Source organism: Epinephelus lanceolatus, chromosome 10, assembly GCF_041903045.1.
Source record: "Epinephelus lanceolatus isolate andai-2023 chromosome 10, ASM4190304v1, whole genome shotgun sequence".
In the NCBI taxonomy this organism is placed as follows: Eukaryota; Metazoa; Chordata; class Actinopteri; order Perciformes; family Serranidae; genus Epinephelus; species Epinephelus lanceolatus.
Genome location: NC_135743.1, coordinates 3,262,201 through 3,288,878, shown reverse-complemented (window position 1 = coordinate 3,288,878; position 26,678 = coordinate 3,262,201). Strand labels below are relative to the sequence as shown.

The 26,678-nt window shown below is 40.2% G+C and overlaps 1 protein-coding gene across 3 annotated transcripts in view; it reads left to right on the top strand.

The window, feature by feature from the left end:
* The window catches only part of LOC117266434 (collagen alpha-6(VI) chain-like), a 99,321-nt gene that overhangs the window by 59,193 nt on the left and 13,450 nt on the right, over positions 1–26,678 (top strand). For all 3 annotated transcript variants that reach the window (XM_078171294.1, XM_078171293.1, XM_033641635.2), the window contains 24 exons: positions 270–323; positions 904–975; positions 1,098–1,124; positions 1,290–1,334; positions 2,886–2,939; positions 4,313–4,375; positions 9,596–9,661; positions 10,137–10,190; positions 12,026–12,061; positions 12,213–12,275; positions 13,130–13,192; positions 16,084–16,146; positions 16,440–16,502; positions 16,583–16,633; positions 16,752–16,787; positions 17,464–17,526; positions 17,624–17,686; positions 17,897–17,932; positions 18,033–18,069; positions 18,168–18,179; positions 21,308–21,801; positions 24,934–25,024; positions 25,288–25,941; positions 26,146–26,215. In XM_078171294.1, coding sequence (XP_078027420.1) covers positions 270–323; positions 904–975; positions 1,098–1,124; positions 1,290–1,334; positions 2,886–2,939; positions 4,313–4,375; positions 9,596–9,661; positions 10,137–10,190; positions 12,026–12,061; positions 12,213–12,275; positions 13,130–13,192; positions 16,084–16,146; positions 16,440–16,502; positions 16,583–16,633; positions 16,752–16,787; positions 17,464–17,526; positions 17,624–17,686; positions 17,897–17,932; positions 18,033–18,069; positions 18,168–18,179; positions 21,308–21,801; positions 24,934–25,024; positions 25,288–25,941; positions 26,146–26,215 — 2,330 coding nt within the window. The remainder of the gene's footprint in view (positions 1–269; positions 324–903; positions 976–1,097; positions 1,125–1,289; positions 1,335–2,885; positions 2,940–4,312; positions 4,376–9,595; positions 9,662–10,136; positions 10,191–12,025; positions 12,062–12,212; positions 12,276–13,129; positions 13,193–16,083; positions 16,147–16,439; positions 16,503–16,582; positions 16,634–16,751; positions 16,788–17,463; positions 17,527–17,623; positions 17,687–17,896; positions 17,933–18,032; positions 18,070–18,167; positions 18,180–21,307; positions 21,802–24,933; positions 25,025–25,287; positions 25,942–26,145; positions 26,216–26,678) is intronic.

The window sequence follows — 26,678 nt, the reverse complement described above, 5'->3', positions numbered from 1 at the left end:
TTCAAATCAAAGATCATAAGACATTCACAGGAAAAGGATCAATGAGGTGTTCAAGAAGAAAAGTGTAGATATTAAAATAAGAGAGGGCCAAACGTATTTCTTATTTAATTTAGTAAACCTTTAAGTTTTAGCTTGATTATCCTCAAGGAAATAGACCTGCTGGGTACAGGACATGGGACAACGTGATTTTTTACCTTTTTCAATGTTCAGTTTTTCTGCCACTGACCCTGCTGTGTGTGTGTGTGTGTGTGTGTGTGTTTTATAAACAGGGTGTGCCAGGGCAGAAGGGTTTTCCCGGGTTCCCAGGAGAGGAGGGCGTCGCTGTAAGTGCTTAATAATTCAGTTTAAGTTTCACTGTTTAACCAGAGAATAGTTAAACTGGTGGTTTGTTCTTAACTGCTGACAAAGCAGAGAACTTTCCACTTTAAAGACTAGATGTGTCTCTGGAGTTGATTAAAAGCTGCATTTCTGTAAACTAAATAATAAAACTCTGTACTTCACCACCTGTGTGTCACACATACACATCTTGTATCGTGGAGCTGCAGGAGTCAACTAACAGCTGAACTCCTTCAAAACAAAATTCTTTCTTATTGACAGCATTTCAATAATTCTTGTTCCAACAGAAAGTTCTTAGTAAATCATATTTGTAGTTAATCAAACATTTTAAGTCATTTTCAGTCATAAGCTCCAGATATATTCCTCAACAGCAGTTTCTCCAGTGCCTGCTTTTCTGTTTTACATCACAGTAAACTGAATATCTTTGACGTTTGAAGATGACACTTTGGACTCTGAGGAGCTTAAGATGACATTATTCACCACTGATATAACTTCATTTAGTCAGGAAGTCTCACAGTGGTGATATCAGAGTTAAAGCAGCACCTTTTCTTTGTTTGTATGTTGCAGGGCGAGCGTGGGCCTCCTGGACCGAGTGGACCTCAGGGGGTCCAGGGTTGTCCTGGGCTCAGAGGAGCGAAGGTACACCACTGCTCAGTACCACTGAGCACTACTTATTATATAAGTGATTAGTAACCATGTGTACGGTCTGATTGGAGCAGCTGTTGACGATGTGCGTCTAACTCTGATGTATGTGTCCGCAGGGCTACAGAGGCAGCCGAGGAAACAGGGTGAGTGACTCAGGCCTCCTGGAATGTAAGAAAATTAAGCGAGGACGTAACGTGATGTGCTGTATGTGCTGAGGAATGTTTGGACAAACATTAAAGTCCAGATAGAGTCAAATTAGACGATGCAAAGAAAATCTGCTGACACTCGACTCTCTTACAACGTTGCAGGGCGATGGGGGTGAAGACGGACTGGATGGCATTAATGGAGAACAGGTACGAACTTCAGCAAAGACACATAAATATAAATCATTTATGCAACAGGTTTTCAAACCGATAGACTGTTAGACTCAGTGAGACTTGCACATTGTTCAAAATTAACTTTTTGACTCACCGGCCGAGGGCAGTGGTAGATAAAAAAAAACGACCAGCCGAACATATTTTCTACCAGCCAGAAATAACGGTGATGAGGAGCAGACCGGCTGCAAGTGATAGTTTAGTAAAGTTTGTATATTTTTATTTTATTTCACTTTTTTAATGTGTGTACATTGGGTTTGACCTCAGTATTTAATGATTTAAAAATGCTGCAGTAAAACAACTTAAGATTTTTTAAAGTCTGTCTTTTTAGAAATAAAAGGAATGTTGTTATGATTTTAGCATTTAATTATTAAAAATGTTTTAGTGAAAACACAAGAAATTAATGACATGTATTTCAACAAAGGAAAACAAGAAAACAATAGAAACTTTCCCAAGCTGGAGATTGCACCGCCGATCTTCCGATTAGAGGAAGACCCATTCTACCTCTGAGGCACAGCTGCCCAACACCAAAACGTGGCTGACTCGCAGCATAGTTTTTTATGACAAGACTGTTTTGGCACAAACATTTACCGGCCAGTAGCCTTCAGACATTTACTCACCAAACCGAAAATCTAACTGCATTTGGTCCTTGGTGGGTGTTCATTTCACCTGGGACACCAGTCTTTGCTTCCCATGTGATTGTAAAGCCAAACCCTGGTCTTTTTTCCTGAACTCAACCACGTGTGTTTGTTGTTGAAGGAAAAAAACGTCAGTTGGCGGTGTCGTAACGAGTCCAACGTAGTGCTTTTATTTTGAAAGAGACTGTATGCAAACTCTACATTTCCTGTGAAAACAGAAGTGTATTTTGAAAACAGACAATGCATGTAACAGGCTGAAGTTGACACGGCGTCCCAGAACGTCAACAACCAACACACACAGGGTACCTTGGACGTCATATGTGGACGTGGAAAGTCCATGACCAAACGTGGACATGTGACGAGGTCACAGTGAGAATGTGTTGAATCAGCATGACAGCAGAATGTAGGCCTGTATCTACACTCCCATATATTCATTCATATACAGGTATTTTTCCTGTGTTGAAAACAGACATAAATCTCAGTTTTAATTGTTTGTTTCATGTATGTCTGTCAGGCTGAGACATCATATCCTCTGCTCTGATGTGCAGTGAAATGCTGCACTGTAGAGCCCACAGGGATGTGAAACAACAAATCTCTTTTACTTCTCCTCATTGTTTTAATCAGCAGAGATCAGAGGAGAAACTCAAAGTAGCAGCATCTCGTTTTTTAACGAGGCTGTTTTGGATACATGTAATCAACAGTTCATGTGAGTTGGAGGAGATGGCCGCCTTTCACTTTGAAAGTTAAACAACAAACTGATGTGATCGGACGATGACGCTGAGATAAAGTCGATCTCTGTTTTTGTTTTCATTTTGGAGGAAATGAATGGGTGTGTTCAGGAAAAGAGCTGATTGGAGGGATTTTCAGGCTTTTTCTGCTTCTGTGTTTCCAGGGACTGACGGGAAAAGATGGCGGTCGCGGAGAGAAAGGAAACCCAGGAAACCCAGTAATACAACATTTATATTTCTCTATATATGATCATTGTCTTTGTGTTTATCAAACCAGGAAATCATTCACAACCTGAGCACCACATTTCAGTCACACAGAATCTTTATCTGTATTTTCACATTTCCAATCAGGAGATTTAACGTGCATGTTAGTTAATGTCACTGTGAAAGTGTAAACAGGTGTTTTTCAGTCATTCTAATTTTTAAAAACATTCAAACAAACTGCATTTAAAATCAAAGTCGAAGCAAACAGGAAAAACATGTTAGGCTATATTAAAAAATATATGTAAAGTTTTGTTAGGATGACTTATAGTTGCTATGAAATTACATTAATTTAATGATTAAAGAAAATTATAATATTTTTTATATTTGTATTGTAAGTTTAAATTTTAAATTATAAAGTTTTAATGGAATAATAACAATTTGGAGTATAACGTTGGTATTTTGTGTTGTCGACATAATTTCTCAACATTCATAATGAATTCTGACTTATTTTATTGAAGAGTAAAATGATTATTACTGTGATGTTTCTTATGTCTTTTTATATTTAATATTTTTTCAAGAGATTTGTTTTTAAAATACATTTTTTTTTAAAGTATTTTTTTACATATATATATATATATATATATATATATATATATATATATGTATAATGTGGGTGCTCCTAAATAACAATTAACTTAATAATGTGAATAAAAACTGAATATTTACATATAAATATGAACATATAATTATTTTTACACTTTCTTTATTAGATTTTCAAGGGACATAAACGATACATAACTATGTCAATGTACAACTTTATACAAAACAAAAGTACAAAATAAAAATACATACAATTAAAGAGATTAAATTAATTGAAATAATAAAAATATATATTTAAAAAGGAATAAAAATGTTGCTCCTGCAAGTCGTAATTACCAATGTCCAACTTCATCCTACCACACAGACAACATTAAGATTTAAATGTATAATTTAATGAGTAATTTACACAAATATTTTGTGGTATCATTATAAATTCCTGATTTTGACATTTTATTTATTTACATTTAATCATTTATACTTACAGAATTCAGCAGACGTCAAATGAGAACAGTTCAATAGTCATGATTCATTTAAACTTTATTTATGATACCAATATATTTATGTTACATTACCAATGTGATGATTATTTGATGTTATTTTATATTTGTTTACCTGCCTTTGTTGTTTTGTTGTTTATTTGTGTGTTTTGGTAAACAGTTTAAACGTGTTCAGTATTTGAATCTGTAGTTCAGTGGAATTCCCTTTTAGCTGTCATGCCTCATCAGCTCAGAGGCGTTGACTTCTGACCTCCAGCTGGTTGATTGACAGATTGAACTGTTGTCCTCAGGGTATCCCAGGTATCAGAGGGGAGGCGGGGCTGAAAGGACAGCGAGGACTGAGAGGAGATCCGGTGAGTTTCAACGCTTTGTCTCTCTGTTGTTTTCATGCTGAATCTGTTTCATAGTTTTAACCTGAAATTAGAATCTAATTATCTTCAGTCAGACACACTGCACACAGAACATTTGTTTCATGACTTTAGCATAAATAATAACACAACATCTGCATCGTTCTTGTTAAATAAAGTGAAATAAATAAAGTTTTCCATGAGAGTGAAATCAATTTACACTCAACCTCAAAGAGTTAAATCCATTTCTGAAAATAAAAGCAGCCTTTGTCTCAGAATGAGAGAGCAGGATTTATTTGCACCTGCTAGATGCAGATCTCTCAAAGTCAAACCTGATGTTTAAGTTCAATTTCTGGCACAGAGCTTTTATTTTGAAGTGCCATTTCCTGCTGTAGAGTGAGTGAATAACGGACAGCTACTCATCAGAGACAGAAAACTAGCTTGACAACATGGCCAAACTGAAATTTGATGCTGAATGTATTAAACTGTGTGGACCTTGAACTAATGACTGATGAGAAATCTGGACCAGTAGGCAGCTACTGCTCTAAAGGTCGCTGATTAACATGTTATATCTTATTTGTTTAATCTGTACAAAAAAGTAAATGTAAAAACTTTAATGTGCAGTTTCAGAGGCCACTATGGGCCATCTGTTTCTGGAAACTGCTCAGAGCTGAGAAATAGTTTCGAGGTGCTGGGAGGCTGAGCCGGGCTAGCTGTTTCCTCTTGTTCCCAGTCTTTGTGCTCAGCTAACTGTCTGCTCATTGTAGCTTCATATTTTACCCACAGACATGAATGTTATCAGATCAGTCCTCAGATCAGCTCATGACTTGTGCCTGTATGATTCATTCAGTATGTGCTAACATTAACTTACACATGTTTGAGGACGTGACGCTATGTAACGCTGCCAGTTTGTGTTGTAGATTCAACCGACCTCACTGTCGTCCTGTTAAATGACACTTAATTCTGTTAAATGTGAAAAGGTCCTGAAAATATTTCTTTAAAATAAGGTTGGCAGACAGGATGAAGTCACAAAGACGTTAATAGATAAGCTTTGTAGTCTTTGTAAAATACTCCCCTACGAAAATATTATGAGAGCGACTGCTTCCATCAGGCAGTCGACTCACTGCTCTCCTCCTCCTCTCTTCTCTCAGTGCAGAGTCTCTTTCACCAGGTCCTGTAGTATTATAACTTGAGTCCGACCTCCTCTGTGCTTTATGTTCCTGGTTTATATAAGCGCTCTGGCATGTGCTGCAGCCCTACCTCTCACATGTTATGTATTGTTGAACAAACCAGATCAAACAGCGTCACTACAAACTCTCTCTTTGTCTCGGGTGAAAACTTTTCTTATGATCTCTCACAAATAGAATCAGTCAAGTGTTTAGGTTTTTAAGTCAAGGCAAGTTGTAGCAACAAAGCAGTTCAAAGTGCTCTACATAAAATATCAAAAGCTGTAAAATAAAAGGTGAAAATATTCTAAGACAGGCGTAAAATACAAGAATAAAGTTACAGTGCAGTTAGAATTAGTAAAAGTATTTGAATAATAAAAGTTACAGTGTGATAAAAGGCAGCGACAAACAGAAAAGTCTTCAACCTCTGTTCAAAAGAAGTGAGAGTTACAGCAGAGCTGCAGTTTTCTGGGGGTTTGTTCCAGATATGTGGATCATAAAAACTAAACACTGCTTCTCCATGTTTAGTCCTGACTCTGGGGACACAAAGCAGACCTGTCCCAGAAGACCTGAGAGGTCTGGATGTATTTGGGCCTTAAACCATTCAGTGCTTTATAAATCAACAGCAGTATTTTGAAGTTGATTCTCTGCCAGACAGGAAGTGTAAAGACCTCTGAAGTGGAGTTATCTACTGTCTCGGTCTTAAAGAGGACTCGAGCAGCAGCGTTCTGAATCAGCTGCAGCTGTTGATTCATTTTTTCCTCTGTATTCCCTCTTTTTAAGAGATATGTTGATGGAGTCACATGACCATTGGACGCTCAAAGCTCACAGTGTATGTAGGGTTTGATCATTTCAAACCTCCAGTAGCTGCATCAAACACTGAGATACAGAAGGTTTGATAACCTCTCCTCATTCACTTCTCCCCAGCACTCAGTTTTACATAACAGCTTAATGTCCGTCCACTGCACAGAGGCCATTTTGGGGGCAGAGGGAAATAGTTGGGGGAGAAGCTGGAGGTTTAAATGGAATGCACCTGCCTTTGTACACTTTGAGCCCAAACTACCATAGATCCACCGCCTGCTGTCGTCATCAGACACACCTGCAGACTCTTTTCACAAAAGCGAAGGTGTCTAATGCGAATAACTGCAAAATATCTATCTAATATCGATATTTGTCTTTTGTTCCAACTGTACTTAACGTTAATATCTAATCGATGTTGCATGTTGTAAAGCTCTCTGGGGCTAATTATGATTTGTGATTTTGGGCTTTATAAATTACACTTAATTGAAATTTGAAATTGAATAAAGTTATACAGTGTAGCTATTATTTATAAGACAGTAAGTTTGTAACTTTGGTTTATGCCATATATCCGCAGACCATTTTTCTCTATACATGAAAAACATTTTACTCCTCACCTCCTGGATATCACGAAGTCAGTTGTTCTGAAAAAAAAAAAGAAATTACATTCTATTTAAATAAACCCATCAGCCCAGGGACGACCATGGAGTATGTCCCAGTTTAATATTAATTTAGTGAGTCTCTGATTAGACATGTTTAAAAGACTATTCCACAGCTGAAACATGTGACATTTATGTCTCATGTTCGGAGTTTCCCATCCCGTCTCTCCACTAATGAACAAAACCGAAGTAAATTTATGGACTTATAAGAAGTTTTAGAAAAGGTGAAACTAAAAAGCATGTCAGGTAGTGATTTTTTTTTAAATTGTCAATTTATCTTATTATTTTGGTTGGCATGGATCCCCTCCACACTGTTCCTCACAGAGCATTGAAGAACAAGACAGGCAGCTCTGTTTTGAACAAGCTGAATGTTATTAAGCTCTTGTTTCGAGACACTACACCAGGTTGCTCCACAGTAGTCCAGGTGTGATTCAACTAAAGCTTGTGCTACTTAATTAATTGTGATCGCAGCACACTTTCTGATAACTGAAATGCCTCTATGTATTTTGGCAACTGTTATTAATGTCAGCTGATGAACGTGTTGGATCGAGTGTGACCCCCAGCAATTAGGCCTCTTTAACCTGCTCAGTAGCCACACCATGCAAAGAGGTGCACAGCTCTTGATGTGTCCTCAAAGTGTGTCTGGAGACAAATATCAGATGTTTTTGAGATGTTCAACATCAGCCTGTTTTCACAAACCGGCACCAGCTCTCCAAAAAGTGTTAGGTTTACCTCTTCGGCATTTTTTTTGCAGAAATATACACTGCAGTGTCATCTGCATACATAGTCATGCATGCATTTTTTTAATAGACCTCTGGGGTTACCATTGTTGTTGTCTCACTCCCTCAACCCACAGAGGGTCAGTCTCACAGAGTTCACTTCAGTTCTGCAGAAAAATGGAGCAACACTTATCATGTTGAACGACTAATGAAACGCAGCCATGACCTCCACCTTGTTCCACCAGCAGTGACTCACTTATACACTGAGAGAGATGTTGTAATCACGTTGTGTCTTTATCCTGTTAAAGCCTTTCATGGAGAGTTTCATCTTTTCTTCATTCCTCAAACATTTTGGGATTTGTGGTTTACAGAGACGTGACAGATTTCTTTCTAAGATGTATTGTCAACTGAAAAGAGCAGGAAGGAAGAAACTGAGCCTGCCTGTCAAAATAAATCCCCAAATATCAAAGTTTTAAAGTTTGAAAATCCTTTAAAGAAACACAAATCTCTTTTCTCCAAACTGCAGAGCTAAGAATTAACTTTGTAATTCTAAACCTTAAGATGACTGGTAATTCATTATAATGTATTTTATTTATCCATCAGAAGAACTTTATCCACACAGTTTGAACATTTAAAGCTTCAACAACAAATCTGCTGCTGTTCGCTGAGAGTTGCTGTAGGTTTAAAGGGAAAAATGAGGGTGAGTTCTGCCTGATGAGATGACTTCAGGGGTGGTAAGATCTCACAGGTGAGACACGTTTGCATAAAGAAGTTGTTTTGCTGAGATCAAGGAGTGATTTTGTTTGGTTTCTGTTTGCAGTGTTGTTTATTTGGATGATTTTGAACAGTGGGTGTTCTTCCAATTTGACACATCTTTGCATAAACATTGAGGGGAATTAGACAAAATGTCAAACGCTGCAGGGATTGGTCGAATTTCAGTTCCTTTTTGCGACCACAGAATTCTAAAATCACAGGTCAGCACAGTTTTTATTATTTGTTTTTTCATTTGTCTTCCATGTTTGAGATCCTCTCTAAATGCATGTGGTTGCAGCACTGGTTAGAGAAAGACTTTTAGATTTGACCACCATGAATGCGGCATGATTTTTGTCAAATCATCCACCGCAGGATTTAGGACATTAGAAAAATCAAATCTTTGTTCACATCATATTTTATCCAGGCAAAATATTCATATTGACCTTTAACACAGCTGGACTTTGCTTATTTTAAAAGGTGTTTATGCATCATAATGTCACCAATGAAACCTGAACATTTGTGTTACAGAAACACAACTCCTGTTTGGAGACAGAGAAATAACTCTGACGGCCTCCTACTGACTCATTAGGCTGAATCTGCATGTTTGGATGTTTCTGTGGAGGCAGAAGAACAAGTGAGAGAGTCAGCTCTGTTGTTTCCAATTTAGGCTCGTTGGTTTGGTTAAAAACTGAAGGCCTTACTGGGCAAAAAAACCTCAGTCAGAATCTTCACCAACATCTGATCAGCAGATCCTGAAGTCCTGCAGCATTCAGCCAAAATCATTTGTCGCTCCTTGATGAAATTTATAAACAGTCAGCCGTGAAAACACAAAGTTTGTTGCCGAAGTTTCAACCGAGAAGCCTCCAGCACACACACACGCACACACACACACACACACACACACACACACACACGTCTGCAGTTCAGCTCTCTTCTGTGTCACATCAAAAGGTCATTAGTAAAAGGTCTTCAGTAAATCTCATATCAGCTCTGTGTTCTGCTGGACAGTGATACAGTCTAACAGCTGGATCACAGCTGGAGGCTCCACTTAAAGAAACTAAACACTGAGTGGAGTTTATCTTTTCAGACTGACAGAGTTAAGACTGTGGCTCTTTGTGTTTTGTCTGACAGGGTGAACCAGGCGCTGATAACACCAGGCCAGGAGCTAAAGGAGACCCCGGACACGCAGGTTTACCGGTAAGAAACATCACACACTGGATCCATGTTGAGACAATGCTCTGAAACACCAACTGAGCAGATCATCAGGGGAAATGTCCTGTTGGTTTTTAGCAAAGATGGCTGTCTGTTGGATCTTTGGGGAAGTTGGAGGCTGAACTTTGTAGAAGTTGTTGGATGAAATAAGTCATTTGAAACATTTCACTTTTAGACTTTTGGATCAGTCAGAAACACCGGTGCAGTGTTACATTCCCGACTGCATTGTTTCTTGTATTTCTGTGTTTACATATTGACGTTTTTATCAACAAGAAACTTCTTAAAATCCTGATTTAATCATTTAATTTGACAATCAGAAACATTTGCTCAGCTCTACTTTAAATTACAGGTTTGGGATCGTCACACTGTGAAAAAGTCTCAAATAATTTAGTCCGTATTTGAGTCCTAAATCTTATTTTGTCAAAACACTTTATCCTTTATCACATGTTTAAATCCACAGGGAGCACCTGGACAGGATGGGCTGCCAGGTGAGAGTGGAGTCGTTGGAAACCCGGTGAGATTTTTTTACTTCATCACACCTGCATGCAGTAATGTCTGAAGTACAATTTTGACAAATGTTTAATTTAAAAACTGTAGTCAGTTAGTCTGAGGTTTATTAATATTAATTATATATGTTAAAACTACAAAGTGAAACTCTCTGTTGTTGTCAGTTTAATCCACTTCCTGTTTACTTCATGTCATCAGTTTAAGCACAAAGGTCTGACTGAACACTTCATACTTCTGCACTGGGTTGTTTGATTTCACCCAAGATAGTCACATTTGTCTTGTGCTGCGCTAACAGCCGAAATACATGGGGTAGCTTGAGGTGATAATAATGGACACACTCTGCTGCAGTGTTGCCAACTTAGTGACTTTGTCGCTATATTTAGCGACTTTTCAGACCCCTCTAGCGACTCTTTTTCAAAAAAGCGACTAGCGACAAATCTAGCGACTTTTTCTGATGTTATTGAAGACTTCTGGAGACTCTGTTGTGAGAGCACGTATCATTCTTAGTCTTCTCAACGGGCAGCGGATGCTGCCGTGAGCTCCTCTCTCGCCCCAAACCACTCACAGACGGCCCAGTCCTCCCTCCCAGCAGCAGTCAGAGCAGGAGATGTTAACCCCTCCACGTCCAGACTGCAAGTGAATCGCACATGCGCGGAACCGCTGCTGGCTGATCTATCGCTCTGATCCCGACCTGGTTTACAGTCAGGGCGGGATGTAAATGTAAAATTTTCTTTGCCTAATATAAATCACTGAAAAAAGGTTCATTTGTAGTTCTAAACATATTCAGGGTGTTTTTTTACTCAGTTTTTGTCTCTCCCACGATGTTATTCCTCTCTCCTACAGCATCCATTACAATTACATGCATATGGACAATTATGCAAATTAGGCGATGACGTCATTTAGCGAGTTCTAGCGACTTTTAGGACAGCCAATAGCTACTTTTCTTACTGAGGAGTTGGCAACAGTGCTCTGCTGTGGGCAGACACTTCAGGCGTGGTTCTTGTCCCATATTTTCGGGCCGTGAGCCCAGGATGCAGCGACTGTGCCCAGGATGCAGCGACTGTGCCCTTGCAAAGTAGGAGTGAACTTGTTTTGGTGTAGAGGCGAGCCCTGACATTAAAATGGCTGAATCCCTGCAAAAGAAAAGGCCACATGAAACATTAAAAGACATTTTAGCTTGGTGGGTTTTTTTGTTTCACGTACAGCACTTAAACAAGTTGTAGAGACATTTATGGCTATTAGAGACATGACATGACTAGCTCCATGTAGCAACAGGGATTTTGAAAATGCTAACACACAGAGAGTGTGTTCTTGTTTGAGACAGGCAGCTGACGACAGGCTTTATATCCACAGTCCAGACCTGTCAGTGATGCTGGCTGTGATCAGAGGTGAAATAGACTGAGAGGGCAGAGAGACGCTGCAGTTACACTGATGTTACATTACTTTGTTACAGCGCTCACACTTTTATAGTGTTTCATTTGAACTGAGCAGCTGTTAAAATCAGAATGTGTCTGTATGACTATAAATTACTCACTGGGCTATTAAAGTTGATTAAAGCTGATTAAAGGTGGTTGTGATTCTGAGCAGCTGTTAAAATGTTAAAGAACAGATGTGGGAACAGAATCAGGAGAAACTGACAGCAGCATTAACGCAAAGTTTACATGGACACAAACACTGGGATTATCCAGAGAGGATTCTCCCTCCTACCTGTATGTGACTCTGCCAAAAAGTCTATAAGATAATACATTCATAGTCTGTTAATACAAACACAGTGATCGATAAATCACTCATGAAATAAATATCTGCATTATTATTCAAATATATTGTTTCTGTGTTGTTCAGGGTCCAGATGGAAGAAGAGGGCCGATTGGTGAAAAGGTAGGAGAGGAACTCCAACAACACTCAGTGCCGCTAGTGCTGCTTTACACACCAACCTTTTTAAACTCTGTGTGTGTGTGTGTGTGTGTGTGTGTGTGTGTGTGTGTGTGTGTGTGTGTGTGTGTGCGCGCGCGTGTGTGTCCTCCTGCAGGGTGCACGTGGAGGGCCAGGAGATCCAGGACTGCCAGGTGCCCCAGGTGCTTCAGGTCCACAGGTGAGCGATCGGGAGAGCGACTACGTTTACATGCACAGAATATTCTGGTATTTGTCCTTATTCTGACAAAGACAATATTCCTACTGAGCTGTTTACATGACTAATGAAAAATATATACCACTAAAGCCCAGTTCGGACCAAAGATTCACGACGAGACGAGTTGAAACAGACAGCTACTTGCAATGAGCTGTTCTGTAATGTTGTAAAAACCTGCAGTTCACAGGAAGTGACCACGATGAGACGGTGTATCATCTAATTTGTAGCTTCTTAAAATCTGAACAAGGATAGTGATAGTGAGATACTGGCTACAGTGATGAAACAAAACTACCATCAGATGGACTGTATTCTGACACTTTCCTCTGCTACGCTCTAAAACGGTTTCGTCTTATCTCGAATCTTTGGTCTGAACTGGCCTTAATATTCCTTTTACATGCAGCCGACTCTAATAAAGATAAAACGCCCCTGTGACGTGTGTCTGTATCCAAAAACCTGCTGATATTCAAGTCTTTCATAATGTTTAAAAGTAGGTTTGTTTCTCCTTCTGACCAGAAATGTGGGCTTTTATTTTTGGCACGCGAACCGGATAAATAACGTCATATCCATAGTGTATTAATCAGAAAATGCTACTTTTGGAATAAGACTTTATTCACCATGTCCAAACAGAATATGCTGTTTTCATTATTCTGTCAAAGTCAGAATAAATAATAAATAGTGAAATATTAATGTGCATGTAAACGTAGTCAGCAGCTCCACTTTTGAGAAGATGAAGTCAGATTATGAAGTTAAAGAAACGTTCTGAGGACGAGCTCAGTTCAGCTCAGAGACTGACAGAACAATCCATATTGTCTCTGCAGGGCCCCAGAGGGGTCAGAGGTCAACCTGGACCCATAGGAATCCCTGGCCTTCCTGGACCTCAGGTCAGTACATCACCTCAACCTCTCCTGCTCTTTACACACTGTACAGTAACTCAGCTGAGCTCCGACCAGCTGACAGGAGGACGCGTACTCTGATGTGTTGAATGTCAGGAATATAAAAAATGTTTTTCTACTGATAACATATCAGAAATCAGGAGCATCACTGTAAGGATGGAGCTTTATTCTCACTTTGCAACTAAAACAATAAAAGGAATCTTGTTTCTGACCGTGAGCTGATGATGAAACACGTGTTGGCACAGTTTAAAGGATTTAAAGGAAATTAATTCTTCAGTTGTTTCAATGAAAACATGAGCAGATTCAGTGATACATGACTCTCTTACAACCAGTTCCTAATCATTTCCTGTGAAGTTTCCTGAACAGACTGAGGTCATTTAGTTTAGAGATGGTGTTCAGCTGGTGCACCTTAAATGTATTAATTACAGTTAAATTATTAACTGCAGCAACATAAAGTCTTCTTTTAGACTGTGCAGGACAAATTGTCTGAACATGCAGAAATGTTTAATTTATTTACAGGCAAGTAAAAAAATCAACATATATGAAAAATAAAGTTTCCCAAAATACATTTCTAATTTTTAAATATTTTGGCTTTTGATGGAAAAGTTAATTAAGTCAACAACTGCTTTAAAATTCAAAAGAAGTAACTCAAAAATAAATAAATAAATAAAACCAAATTACATCATTCTATATGTGAAGGACCAAAGCTGCCAGCCAAAATAAAAAATACATAAATAAATGACTCAATAAATAAATGAATATGCCGTTAAATGTACCAAACATAATATTAAAAATTAATGTAGACATTAATTAATAAATTGTGACATAAATTGATATTTCTGTTTTAATTTGCTTATTTATTTATTTATCTTTGTATAATTTTTCCTATTTATTTACTTTTCTATTTGATTCTTTTTATCTTTATTTGTTTATTTTTAAATTCATGTATTTATTTTTGCATTTTTATCTAAATTATTTTAATTGTATTTATTAATTTTTGAAAAACATTTAATTTTTTTTTTTTTTTTTTTTGTCAACCTCTTTCCTCCATATCTTTACAAGAAACTTTAGAAGAAGACGTGTTCTGTGTTTCTGAAGTCAGAATAAACACATATTCCTTTTTTAATGGTATTTCCTGTTTGTGCAGGTTTAATTCTTAAACCTGAAACATCCGGTAAATATTTACAAGCACAGTTTTGCCAGCTGATGTCACACCGTTGCTGCCAAGCGTCAGATCTGTTTTAAATCTCAAGTATCAAAATGAACAAAAGCCAAAAAACCTCTGAAAACTAAATGTTGATGCTTAGCTCTTACTCCTGTAAGAGATATCAGAATATGGCTCATCACTCATGTTACTGCTCTGAGTCTTGTTTTATGCTGCATGGACAAAAATATGTGGACAGTGTTAATGCTCAGAAATTCCCAGACAAAATACAGAGGACATGTTCTCAGCAGCGGCCACAGATATAGACTTTGTTGTATGAAATAAATGCCAAAACATTTAATTAAGTTTGCCTCATGACATTTTTATTTAACACTTTAAATATAAATATAGAGAGAATACAACTTTAACTTTTAATTTTTGTTTGTTATGTTAATTCCCAAAGAGTTGTAGCAAAAGTTAAATCCAAAACCTTCTTTTCTGTCTCTCAGGAGATTCTCAGCTCCACAAATTCACTCAGCGACTGCGGGAAGTGTTAGTAAATTTTGTGGTTGTCACATTTGACGCCTTAATTGCTGCGTCTCACAAATCCTGCAGACTCTGACAGATGATGTCACCGCCTGACGTCTGGGACTCATCTGGTTTCTGAGGCAAAAAAGTGACAGCGAGGTTCCCTGCTAGTTTTATTTATTCACTGAAAAAAGTTCAAATGTTGACTGACCAGATTTGTGAAGTGGACAAAAATAAATCCACGTTGTTAGCTGTAATTAAGTATATTTGTTGTCGAGGTTCTGATTGCAGCTTTTTTCAATCCATGTGTTTTATAGATCTGATCCGCCCTCAAATTATCTTTATTTATGAGCCCTGCGTGGAGGTCGTTAAATTAATCAGGGCCAGAAATAACTTCTCAGAGCTGATTCTTTCCAAAAGATTAAACGGGGAAATAAAAAGTGTTGCCAGGCAGATTAACGCGAAATATTATGAAAAAGCTACGGAGTTCGTTACAGCCACGATATGCCAATAATTAAGGAGGGACTTTAATTTATTTAACCCCAAATTTATCTTTCAGCCTTCTCTTAAGAGTTAAGAAAGGATTAAGTAAATATAAATGTTGTGTTTAGTGAGTCATGAAGGCGCGGATACATAAACTTACCACTATTTTCAGGGCCTGTTTTTTCCACGACAATAAACCAGTTGATATGAACAATGCTTCAGCTCTGAGAAACACAGAATATTTTAGATATTTATAATTATGGATTTTCAGGATTCATCTACACCTTTAACTTTAGTCTAGATTATAACAGAAAGTTAAACAGATTTAATATATTCTGTAAAAGCCTGATGCAAATCCTTCAAAAGAGGCCAGAGCCTTTTATTGAGACAGACCTTTATGATTAATCTCTCCAGTTAATACAAACTCAGCTCTTCCTCCATGTTTACCTGTTGTTTTGATCAATTCAGCAATATTTACATCATTACAATCATGTCAGGAGTTTTCACTCTGCCTTTTTTCCTGACAGACATTATGCAGCCATGAGTGAAACTCAATATTTAAGCCATTAATAATGACGATGACCCAACCCAGCTCCTTCACTCATTGTGTGGTGACCTGTGGCCATTTTTAACCCATGATTTTTGGAGATGCATTCAAGGACACTCAGTTAATAGAGAACACTGAGCTGCTCTTCTTGCTCTGAATCTGTTGGTGTTCCTGCAGGGTGGACCAGGACCAGCTGGAAACCCGGGAGTAGGCGGACGGCGTGGACCCAACGGACAGAAGGTGTGTGGCGTTAATTCATCTCATCGCCTTGTCTGCGACTCAGCAAACATGTCACCATTTGTTTTTGTTTGTTTGTTTTATTTGGGGTTGTTTTTTCCTGTTTGAGAGTTTTTCCTGATCAGCTGTGAGGGTCCGACGTCAGAGGGATGTCGTTTGCTGTAAAGCCTCTGAGGCAAACTGTGATTTGCGATATTGGGCTTTAAAAAATTAAATTATACCGAATTAAAGAGGAAGCAATGTGAGGCAAACATACTCCGTGACAGGAAACTAAACACTAAATGTTGTTGTTGAAGGGCCAACCAGGAGAGCCAGGTGGTAAAGGTGCTCCAGGATCACAGGGACCCAGAGGAATGCCTGTAAGTAGCTACAGTCAGTGTTTGTATATTAATATGATATAATATAAACTGTGTATCTGACGTATGTGCTCCTCTCTCAGGGTCAGGACGGCAGAGATGGTTACGGACCTCAAGGAACAAAAGGTGCCAAGGTAGGAAACTGTTCATCTCAGACAGAGAAGTCCTGAACTGACAGTTTGAAAGAACACAAAACTTTTTTTTGTATTTATAGAAACCTGACTTTTGATACTTATTTCCTTCTCATTACAGGGAGATCCTGGTTTCCCTGGTTACCCCGGTCTACCGGTGAGTTAATAACTGACAGCAGATCAGATAAAATCCAGTGTCACTTACATATTAAACAAAGTTTATTATTACGGGCCAAAAAAATCTGGCACTTTGAGCACCACAAGCCGAGTGTCATCTAATGTAGTTTTATTATACTGAGGAGAAGACAGACATCTCTACAACCGATATCTCCTCTCTGCAACTCACACCAAAATATACTTATAAGTAGTGCTATGGGTAAGAGGAAAAATATGTATTTTTGATTTTGGGATGACCTGTCCCTTTAATAATTGCCTCGATTTTCATCTACAGCTCTCTCAGCTGCCTGGTGAAATGATATGTGGTGCACAGGCAGAGGGATCAAAGGGAGATTATTCTCATGACTCATTTTAAATATTGATACAAAGTAGAACATTAATAATGAGAACACATGATTTAAGTCTTTAATGACTCATGTTTTAGATACCGGGGCTACATTAGATGAATATTTCTGATGCACACAGGTATTTGTTTTACTGCTTTTGGAGCCTCTGAGAGAGATCAGATTTGTATTTATTCTTGTGGGAAAACACTGAGAGCCTAAAGTGAAAGAGATCATGTTTCAACGTTTAGATATTCAAAGATAATTCAGAAGGAGAATATGAGAAACAGGAAGCATATTGTGACTTTACTGTATCTCTGTTGTTGCGTTCAGGGTGAGGACGGCCTGCAGGGAACTAAAGGATATCCTGGACGTAAAGGAAACCGTGGTCGAGGCGTGAGTGTGAACTTTGATTTCTTTTTCTTTCTTTTTTTAAATCAGTATCTTTTTGCTTCATCGTGACTTTTACTTGTTACTGGTTTGATCGATGCAGGGGAACTCTGGCAGGCCGGGAGAGACAGGCAGGCCCGGAGAACATGGATATCCAGGACACAGGGTGAGTCTGTTGTCATCATCATCATCATCAATAACATGCTGAGGAATCCATACCACCTTAACTGTGACATACAGATATCATGGGGGGGGGGGGGGGGGTCTGTTTACAAAGCAAGTGAACAATCTAACAAGGAGGATTCTACCATCAATACATATGTTTATAAACTGAAAGAAGAGAAAGGGCTAATAATGCTTCTCCTTCTCATCTTAGGGTCCCAGAGGTCCTCCTGGAACCAGAGGCATGACTGTAAGTCCACCTTAAAACTGACTTTACCTGCCGACGGTAAGAAAATATTGAATCCTGAACTCAGTATTTCTACATGACGTCTTCTCTGTTCTGTCGTCAGGAGTGCCAGCTGATCACCTACATCAGAGACAACTGTGGTGAGTGTCAATCACGTTCTCACAGCAGGACAGACACCTTATTCATTATTTCAATTACTGCGACTCTAAATTATATTTCTGATGTTTCCTCCACACAGCATGTTCCCTCGGTACGTATCTCCATTATAATTATCACAACACAAGTTTGGTGAGTACAAAACAAAACTTCATCATCTCAACCTCTTTAGTTTCTTCACATGGAGGCTTCCTGAAGGTTGACCGAGGATGGAAGCTACGTAATGTTCTCTCATAGTTTATATACAGTATATATGTATTTTTACAGGCATGCTGGTGGTACAGCTCTGTTCATGTCTTTCAATCACTTGAATCTGTCTATAATAATAATAATAATCTATCTATATAGGTGTAAATGTGTGTATCGATACGTCTAACTATACATTCTGTATAATGGCTGAATGAAAACAGGCTCATGTGTCCATTTCTTTGTAGAAGTGTTCGAATCATGAATTTTTTTTACCCACAGTAGATGTCAGTCGATACGCCCCCAATTTGGAGAAGAGAAAGGAGTACCACCAAGGAAGCCACCTAAAAAGAAAATCAGTATCATTTTAAAGGGATAGTGCACCCAAAAATGAAAATTCAGCCATTATCTGATGACTACCATGCTGAGAGAGGCTCTGGTGATGTTTTAGAGTCCTCACATCCCTTGCAGAGATCGGTGGGGGAGCAGCTAGTACACCTAATGGCAGACGGCGCCCCAGACTAACGTCCAAGAACACAAAATTGAAACCACAAAATATCTCCATACTGCTCATCCGTAGTGATCCAAGTGTGCTGCAGTCCCGACATAAAAAGTTGTTTGGAAAAACCTCATTTGAACTCTGTTTTTAGCTTCACTGTAGCCTGTAGCTCTGACTGCTTCTCTGTGCTCCGCGCTCACGTGTCCGCGCTCAGGGTGATCGGTGATGCACGGTCTCTGAAGAGCAGCAGTCTCGTCAGTACTGATGTCCAGATTCTCAAGTGCAGGCATCGCCAACTCCCAGTCTGAGCAGCAAAGACTTTCCTCATCCGTTGGCATTGCTTTGCATTTGAAACAACTACACCACCAGGTTTCCAGTGCTCCACTCTGGTATTCTGCAGCTGGCTGAGGGTTAGGCTCATGAGCTGCGGCGGCTGCTTCGTCCAGTAGCCTGAGTTCCGTCCGTATACTCGGTCTCAAACAAATATGGCTCAACAAAGAAATGCTGTTCCTCCTCAGTTTCAAAGTCTTCAGACATGTTGGGCTGTCCTTTGCTAAAAGACCGTAGTGCAAATTATGTTTTAGCTCTGTGATTACGTTGTCTCTCCCTGCGGTGCACGTGTCACGTGATGTAAACACGGGTAAGCAAAGCTCACGCTTTCGCTGGTCTCGCGCAGGCGCGCACACGTGAGCGCAGAGCACAGAGAAGCAGTCAGAGTTACAGGCTACAGTGAGGCTAAAAACAGAGTTCATATGATGTTTTTCGAAACAACTTTTCATGTCGGGGCTGCAGCACACTTGGATCACTACGGATGAGCATGTTGGAGATATTTTCTGGTTTCAATTTTGTGTTCTTGGACGTTAGTCTGGGTCGCCGTCAGCCATTAGGTGTGCTGGCCACTCCCCCCGCCGACCTCCGTAAGGGATGTGAGGACTCTAAAACTTCACCAGGGCCTCTCTCGGCATATGGGTGAGTAGATAATGGCTGAATTTTCATTTTTGGGTGCACTATCCCTTTAAGTGTTCACTAGATTTAGATTATTTTCACCATTTTGCCTTACAGTCAGCTGTTGCTTTTCAGTCAGTCAATCAATTCTTTATTTGTCATTGTCATAATAACACAGTTAGAAATAACAATGCCACAGCCAGACTCCACTGAGAAAAACAGTGATTTAAGATCTCTGAACAGGAGCTGCTCGTCTACCTCTGCTTCTAACAGTTAGTTTGTTTGTGTTATTGTGTGACGGTGGTGATTAGAATAGTTTGGATTCACCAAAGTCACACAATCACAGAAACTGTCTAACTGACTGGAGCAGCGATGGACCAGCAGCTGTGTTGTGAATAGTGAGCTAAAATGAGTGTTTTTGTCAATGAAGTCTGGTGACTTTGACGAAAGCTAGCGGGCTGTCTGACAGGAAGGTAAAGTGGGGAAAATATTCAAAGTATAGTGTGCACTTAAACTTTTAATAATTTTTTAGATGGCTAATATCTGTTGTGTTGGTACTCCAGTCTGCCTCTACAGACTCTGGTGTGCTGACAGACATCTACCGTAGGATAGGATTCACTTTATTAATCCCCAAAGTGGAAACTGGTTTGTTGCCATCGTAAACAAAAAGACATTCACAGTTTAAAGACAAAGACATAAACACAATCCAGACACTAGTACAGTAGTTCCCAACTTAATCTTGGTGCTTATCTTGATCCTGATCTTGATTGGTAATGCTGCCACCCCAACAGACAACAGCATAGAAAAGAACACTTGCTGTAATACCTTGATAAAGAATATGTAAAAGAGGCCTGCTGACGTCAAATGAGCTGATCTTCCTGAGAAAAACCAATCAGGACTGGACCCTCTTAAAGAAAACAAACCAGTGTTGTCCTTCTGGTCCAGCCTCATGTGCACATGAACACCCAGGTATTTGTAGGATGGGACCACCTCACCCACTTGTCCTTTAATCAGGACTGGGGTAACCTCAGCATTGTCCTTTTAAAATCCACTATAAGCTCCTTAGTATTATCTACATTAAGAATAAAGCGGGCTTCCTCACATCATCTGACAAATCTGTCTACGTCTCCTTGATAACCGGAGTCACTTGAAATGTAGCACACCAGGGCTGAATCATCAGAGAATGTGGATACTGAGAATTTTAAAACTCAAGATGGTTTACTAAGACATCTGAACATTTCTGGGACAGTTTATTGTTTGTAGTGTCTCTCCTGGTGTCAAATCATGATAGACATATTGTATTCTCTCCTTCTCTCTGACTGAGATGAGCTCAGGTGTGTCCTTGTTACTTGTTGATGTCACTGATTGTGGATTTACCAGATACAGGATGTATCAGAATCATCATTTGTTACCAAGCAGGTTTTCACTGACAAGGGCTCAGTATATAATACGTATAAGAAAATATATACAAGGCCGTCTCTTGTGTTGAAACATCAGATCAGTGGAGTTCAGTGTGCCGTCTTCGTCTCTTCAGGCATTCTTAGTTTTACTTTTCTACTCCTCAACATGAACTCTTCTTTGTTGGTTCTCAGATCAGTCAGAGTGCCCGGCCTACCCCACCGAGTTCGTGTTTGGTCTGGACATGTCTGAGGACGTGACCCCGGTAACCTTTGAGAGGCAGCGTTCCGCCCTCCTCTCCCTGCTGGAGGACATCACCATCACCGAGAGCAACTGTCCGACGGGTGCTCGCGTCGCTGTGGTGGGTTACAGCAGTCAAACCAAGTACCTGATCCGCTTCCAGGACTACCGCCGTAAGAAACAGCTGATCGAAGCTGTGAAGAGCATCGCCCTGGAGAGGACGGCCCAACGTCGTCAGCTTGGTGCCGCCATGCGCTTCGTGGGTCAGCACCTCTTCAAACGCACTCGATCAGGAATGCTGATGAGGAAGGTGGCCGTCTTCCTCTCTAACGGGCCTGCGGCAGATGCTAATGATATCGTCACAGCCATGATGGAGTACCGTGGCTCCAACATTGTCCCAGCAGTCATCTCTCTGAAAAACGCTCCGGCTATCAGTCGAGCGATGGAGGTAGGTTTGGTTTTCCCTCTCTGTCTCTTTTCAGACATTTAGAAACACTTTTGCTCTCTAACAAGATGTACGTACCTTTTCAGTTTGAAGTTTTCAGAGTGATAAAATCCTGTCTCATTGTTTTTAATCCTCTGTTTAGTTCATCTGATGAACCTTCTGTTACTCCAACTGAACATCCTGGATCATATTTTATCTTCTCACCTTTTAATAAATAATAAATAATATAATATTATATATAATAACTAGTCAGTAACAAAGTCACTACTCTGCCAATTTCAGTAAACCAGCCCCGAAAGGTAGGGCTTCCATTAAATCCTGTCTATCCCACATGATGCAACTTTAAATCCAATCGGCTGCAGTACAGTGGGCCTCCTGTAGGAGACCATCCACCACATCCAGCCTGAGTTTGAAGTCAGAATTGTCTTCAGAAATATCTGTAACATCTGTGTTGGCTTGCTTCTAATATTCTTTGATCACTGGGTGTGAAATAAAGTGTCCTCTGAGATTACGTCTGCACTGAAGGCCTTTGCACACCAGGTCCATATTTTTCATCCAAAGTCGTGGCATGATTCTAGATAAATACGACCTTGTGTTGTGTTCATCATGTTCACGCACTGAGTCTGAAGCATAGTAACATGTTGGTGATGAGTCTCAGTCATCCTGGTCGTGGTAATCTTAAGTGCTATCTCGTAAGCAACTGGACTTGAGTTTCTTGAGGACGTTTCATCTCTCATCCATGAGGATTCTTCTTGAAGTTAAAATCACTTCCCTCCGAGTTAAAGACGGAAGTGAGTTTGTTAGTTTGACCTCACTGAGTCAAAAGGAGAGAAGGTTTAAAGGTACGACATCTTTGGCACAAGGTTTCGATCACACTCCTCCCTAAGCTGAGCTGGATTTGAGGCATCTGGTGAGGAAAATGTTGACATATGTAGTACAGATATTAAAGATAAGTAGGAGGCGGGTGTGAAGCTGCATACAGCCATACAGGATGTCAGGATGTCAGGCAGAAACTCAGGCTACGACCGCACCAAAGCATGGTCACATGAGCGAATGCAGACGAGTCACCATCACCTGCCAGGGTGATATTCATGTTGAATGTGGGCGACCTGAGCAACAAAATGATACAGTGCAATTATTAAAGGGATTAGGGATTGTCATTGCTGTTGTACATTTCTGGATAGGCTGACATAACCTTCTCTTTGTCGTGGAAGCTTTTAAGAAGGTAACTGCTTTCATATATTTCCACTTCTTTTTCTTGTCACCTTCCTCTCTCCTGTTGTGGATGTTTGTGTCCCGCAGGTAACACCACATTTTCTTCACTGCTTTTTGATTGAACAGTTTTGACCATCTTAGGTGCCATGTGTAGCGGGGTTCTATTGGCAGCTCTCAAAAAGTCCAAAAATACAGACAGAGTCGGGAAAATCCAGTTTTTGGCTTTTTATTTTGCCGGCCTCCCAAGGTGCAAATTGTGAATTATTTACAAAAACAACCAGGAAAAAAATGCAAAAAAAAGTTTGAATACACAAAAAAAACCAACTGTTCTTCAACAAACCTCAATAGTCAGGAAAACCCAGCAAAGGGGAAAAACCTCACAGTCCAAAACACAAATAAGTCCAAGTGATGTTGCCTTCTCTGCAACCAGATCAAGACTCCCCTTACCTGAGCTGAACTGCTTCCTTTAAACCTGAAGCCACACCCCTCAGGCATAATAATACATGGGAAAAATCCAATAAATTCAACCCTCCTTCAAATGAGGGGTTAATCATTCTGGATACCCAAACGTCATACACAGAAATTATATACATATTTAGACATATTCCCTTTAAACACCAAAAACCCATGTATATGCAGAAAATTAATAAATAAGCAAAATTACCGTCACGTCAATCACGTGACAGGTCATGTGACCATGGAGACGCACGACGCTTCACACATTTATACTGGAAGAGCAGTGCGCCCTGGTTTGACAGACTAAACAGGACACACGAGGCGAACACTCATCACACCGTCACCCGGTAAGTCAGTGTCCATAAACTGAGAAATGTATGCATGAAAGAGGAATGTAGTGTACCCAAGTGTGCACCCTTGGTTGCGCTACTAAACAGCAGGGAAAGAGGGAAAATGGAGAGATGCATGAGTCATTTCATGAGACAGAAAGGTAGCAGAGGGGAGTGGGTATTGTGTGTGTGTGTGTGTGTGTGTGTGTGTGTGTGTGTGTGTGTGTGCGTGTGTGTGCTGCCCGTAGCCAGTGATGGGGCCGCTCCATCACACCATGTCACAAGCAACTGGTCTTGCCTGTGTTTCTTGGAGACGTTTCACCTCTCACCCAAAAGGCTTCTTCAGGTCTGAAGACGCTCTCGATGCCTCAAGATGAATGCAGTTACCTTCGTAAGAGCTGAGAGAGAGAGAGACTATCACCCTGGCAGGTGATGGTCACCAGCCTGCAGTCGCTCATGTGACTATGCTTTTAATGTGATCGTAGCCTGAGTCTAGGGTCTGAGGCCTTGTTTTGTTATTTTTGACTCAGGGCTGTTTTCTGGCTGTATGCTTCACACCCGCCTCCTACTTATCTTTAACATCTCTACTACATGTGTCAACATTTCCCTCACCAGATGCCTCAAATCCAGCTCAGCTCAGGGAGGAGTGTGAACGAAACCTCGTGCCAGAGATGTCGTACCTTTAAACCTTCTCTCCTTTTGACTCAGTGAGGTCAAACTAACAAACTCACTTCCATCTTGGACTCTGTCACATCTAAATGTCATTTGGCTGCTGAGCTCATCAGGTGAACATCTGGATCGAGATGTGTCAAATGTGATTCGCCACAACAAAGCAGATTATTATTAAAAACTACAAACAATCAGTGTGTTTGTTTCTGTCTGAGTTGCCAAGAAGGAGGTTTCCTTGTTTGGCTCTAAAACACGACTTCACTCCAACTCCCTCAGCACCTCCTCTCCCTGTTTGGTTCAGATTACATCCTCCGCCCGCTACCAGACATGAAAACTGATACTCAATTATCAGCCACGCTGTCATTATTTCAGCAGAGGAAATATGTTTGGAGATTAATGAAATGATTTTGTCTTCAGTCTTCTGTTCTCAGAGCTGTGATTAACGACAGCTGCTGTTTCTTATCAGGTCGACGACTCAGGACGTTCCATCTTCACCGTGCTGGGGAGGGACATGGCCGCTGACCTGAGGAAGGTCAAGAACTGTGCGATCTGTTACGGTACGCTGTCAAGCTCCTGCTCAGTCTCATGGAAGTCTTATAGAAATCATGTGGTAATGTTTCTGTCAGAAATTCATTCAAACTCATTCTTCACTTTAGTTTGTATGTGATTACATCATCTTTCAAAATAACAGAACGACTCTATTTGTTTGAGAGATTTTTGATGCTTGTAGGTTGTAGAAATATCCCATAATTATACAAGGATCAGACTGTGAGTAGTATTAAACATTTATCTGGATGAGAACTGGTTCTTGTTTGTTCAGACCCCTGCAGACGTTCGGACCTGTGCGCTTTCATCCAGGAACCAATTCGGCCTCAGCAGGTTGATCTGGACCTGGTGATGGTGTTGGACAGCTCCAGGGAGATACAGGCTGATGAGTACGCCGGCGCCCAGCAGCTGCTTGGCTCTGTGGTAGAGCAGCTGGTCGTGAGCCCACAGCCCCGCAGGGCCGGCAACCAGGCCCGTGTGGCTGTAGTCCAACAGAGCGGCACCCGGACTCCCAAGGTGGAGTTTGGACTAGGCACCTACCAGAACCAGAACCTGATGAGGAACCACCTGCTGCGGAACATGACTCAGCAGGGCGGCTCCTCGGCGCTGGGACAGACACTGGAGTTCACCCTGAGGGACGTGCTCCTGAAGGCCGGCCAGCCCCAAAAGAGTAAGGTGATGCTGACCGTGGTGGGCACCCGCACGGCTTACGAGGACCAAGCCAAGCTGCGCTACATCTCCCAGAAGGCCAAGTGTGAGGGGGTGGCGCTGTTTGTGGTGACAGTCAGTGAGCGCTACGACCGGGCACAGGTGGAGGAGCTGGCCAGCCCGCCCTTAGCACAGCACCTGATCCACTTGGACAAACTAAAGGCAGACGAGCAGGACTACGCCCAGCGCTTCTTCAGAGTCTTCCTCTCCACCCTTAAACGTAAGAAGACACTGACACACACATTTATAACCTGTTTCTGCTTCATAAGATCTTTTACTTTTTATACTTTAAATACATTTACTGAAAATACTTGAGTACTTTGACTTCATTACATTTTGAATGCTGTACTTTCACATGTAGTGTTATATTTTTACTTAACTATCTGAATACTCGTCCTTCACTGCATGAATGTGTTTATTTCAGAGGGAATGAACACGTATCCACCTCCTTCTTTAAAACGGACATGTGACGAGCTGAGGGGCCAAGATGGAGGGTAACTCCAACTGCACAGTTACATTCTACCATAATAACAGTGACACATAGAGGCGGTGCTGCAGATCTCAAGCAATGAGTCAATCAATCAGTCAGTCGTCAGAAAATTAATCAGCAGCCAGTCTGACAACTCAGGTGTTGTTTTTTGTAGTTATTTATTGAGAGATGTTGATACATAAACATGTTCAGTCATGCATAAGAAAATAGATTTGGAAGAAAAGGAAAAACACATGCATGTACAGATGTACGCACATGTATGTGTGCAAAGATGGTTAATGGTTGAGACAATGATACATCAACTTAAATATACTGTATGTACATGTGGAATAATGGTATTGACGTATATGACATATCACTAATAATAAGCATAACTTATTATAAAATATTTATATTAAAATTGAAATAAACACTCACACATCATTTTTTTTATATAAATGAATAAATATAATAAAAAAATTACCAAT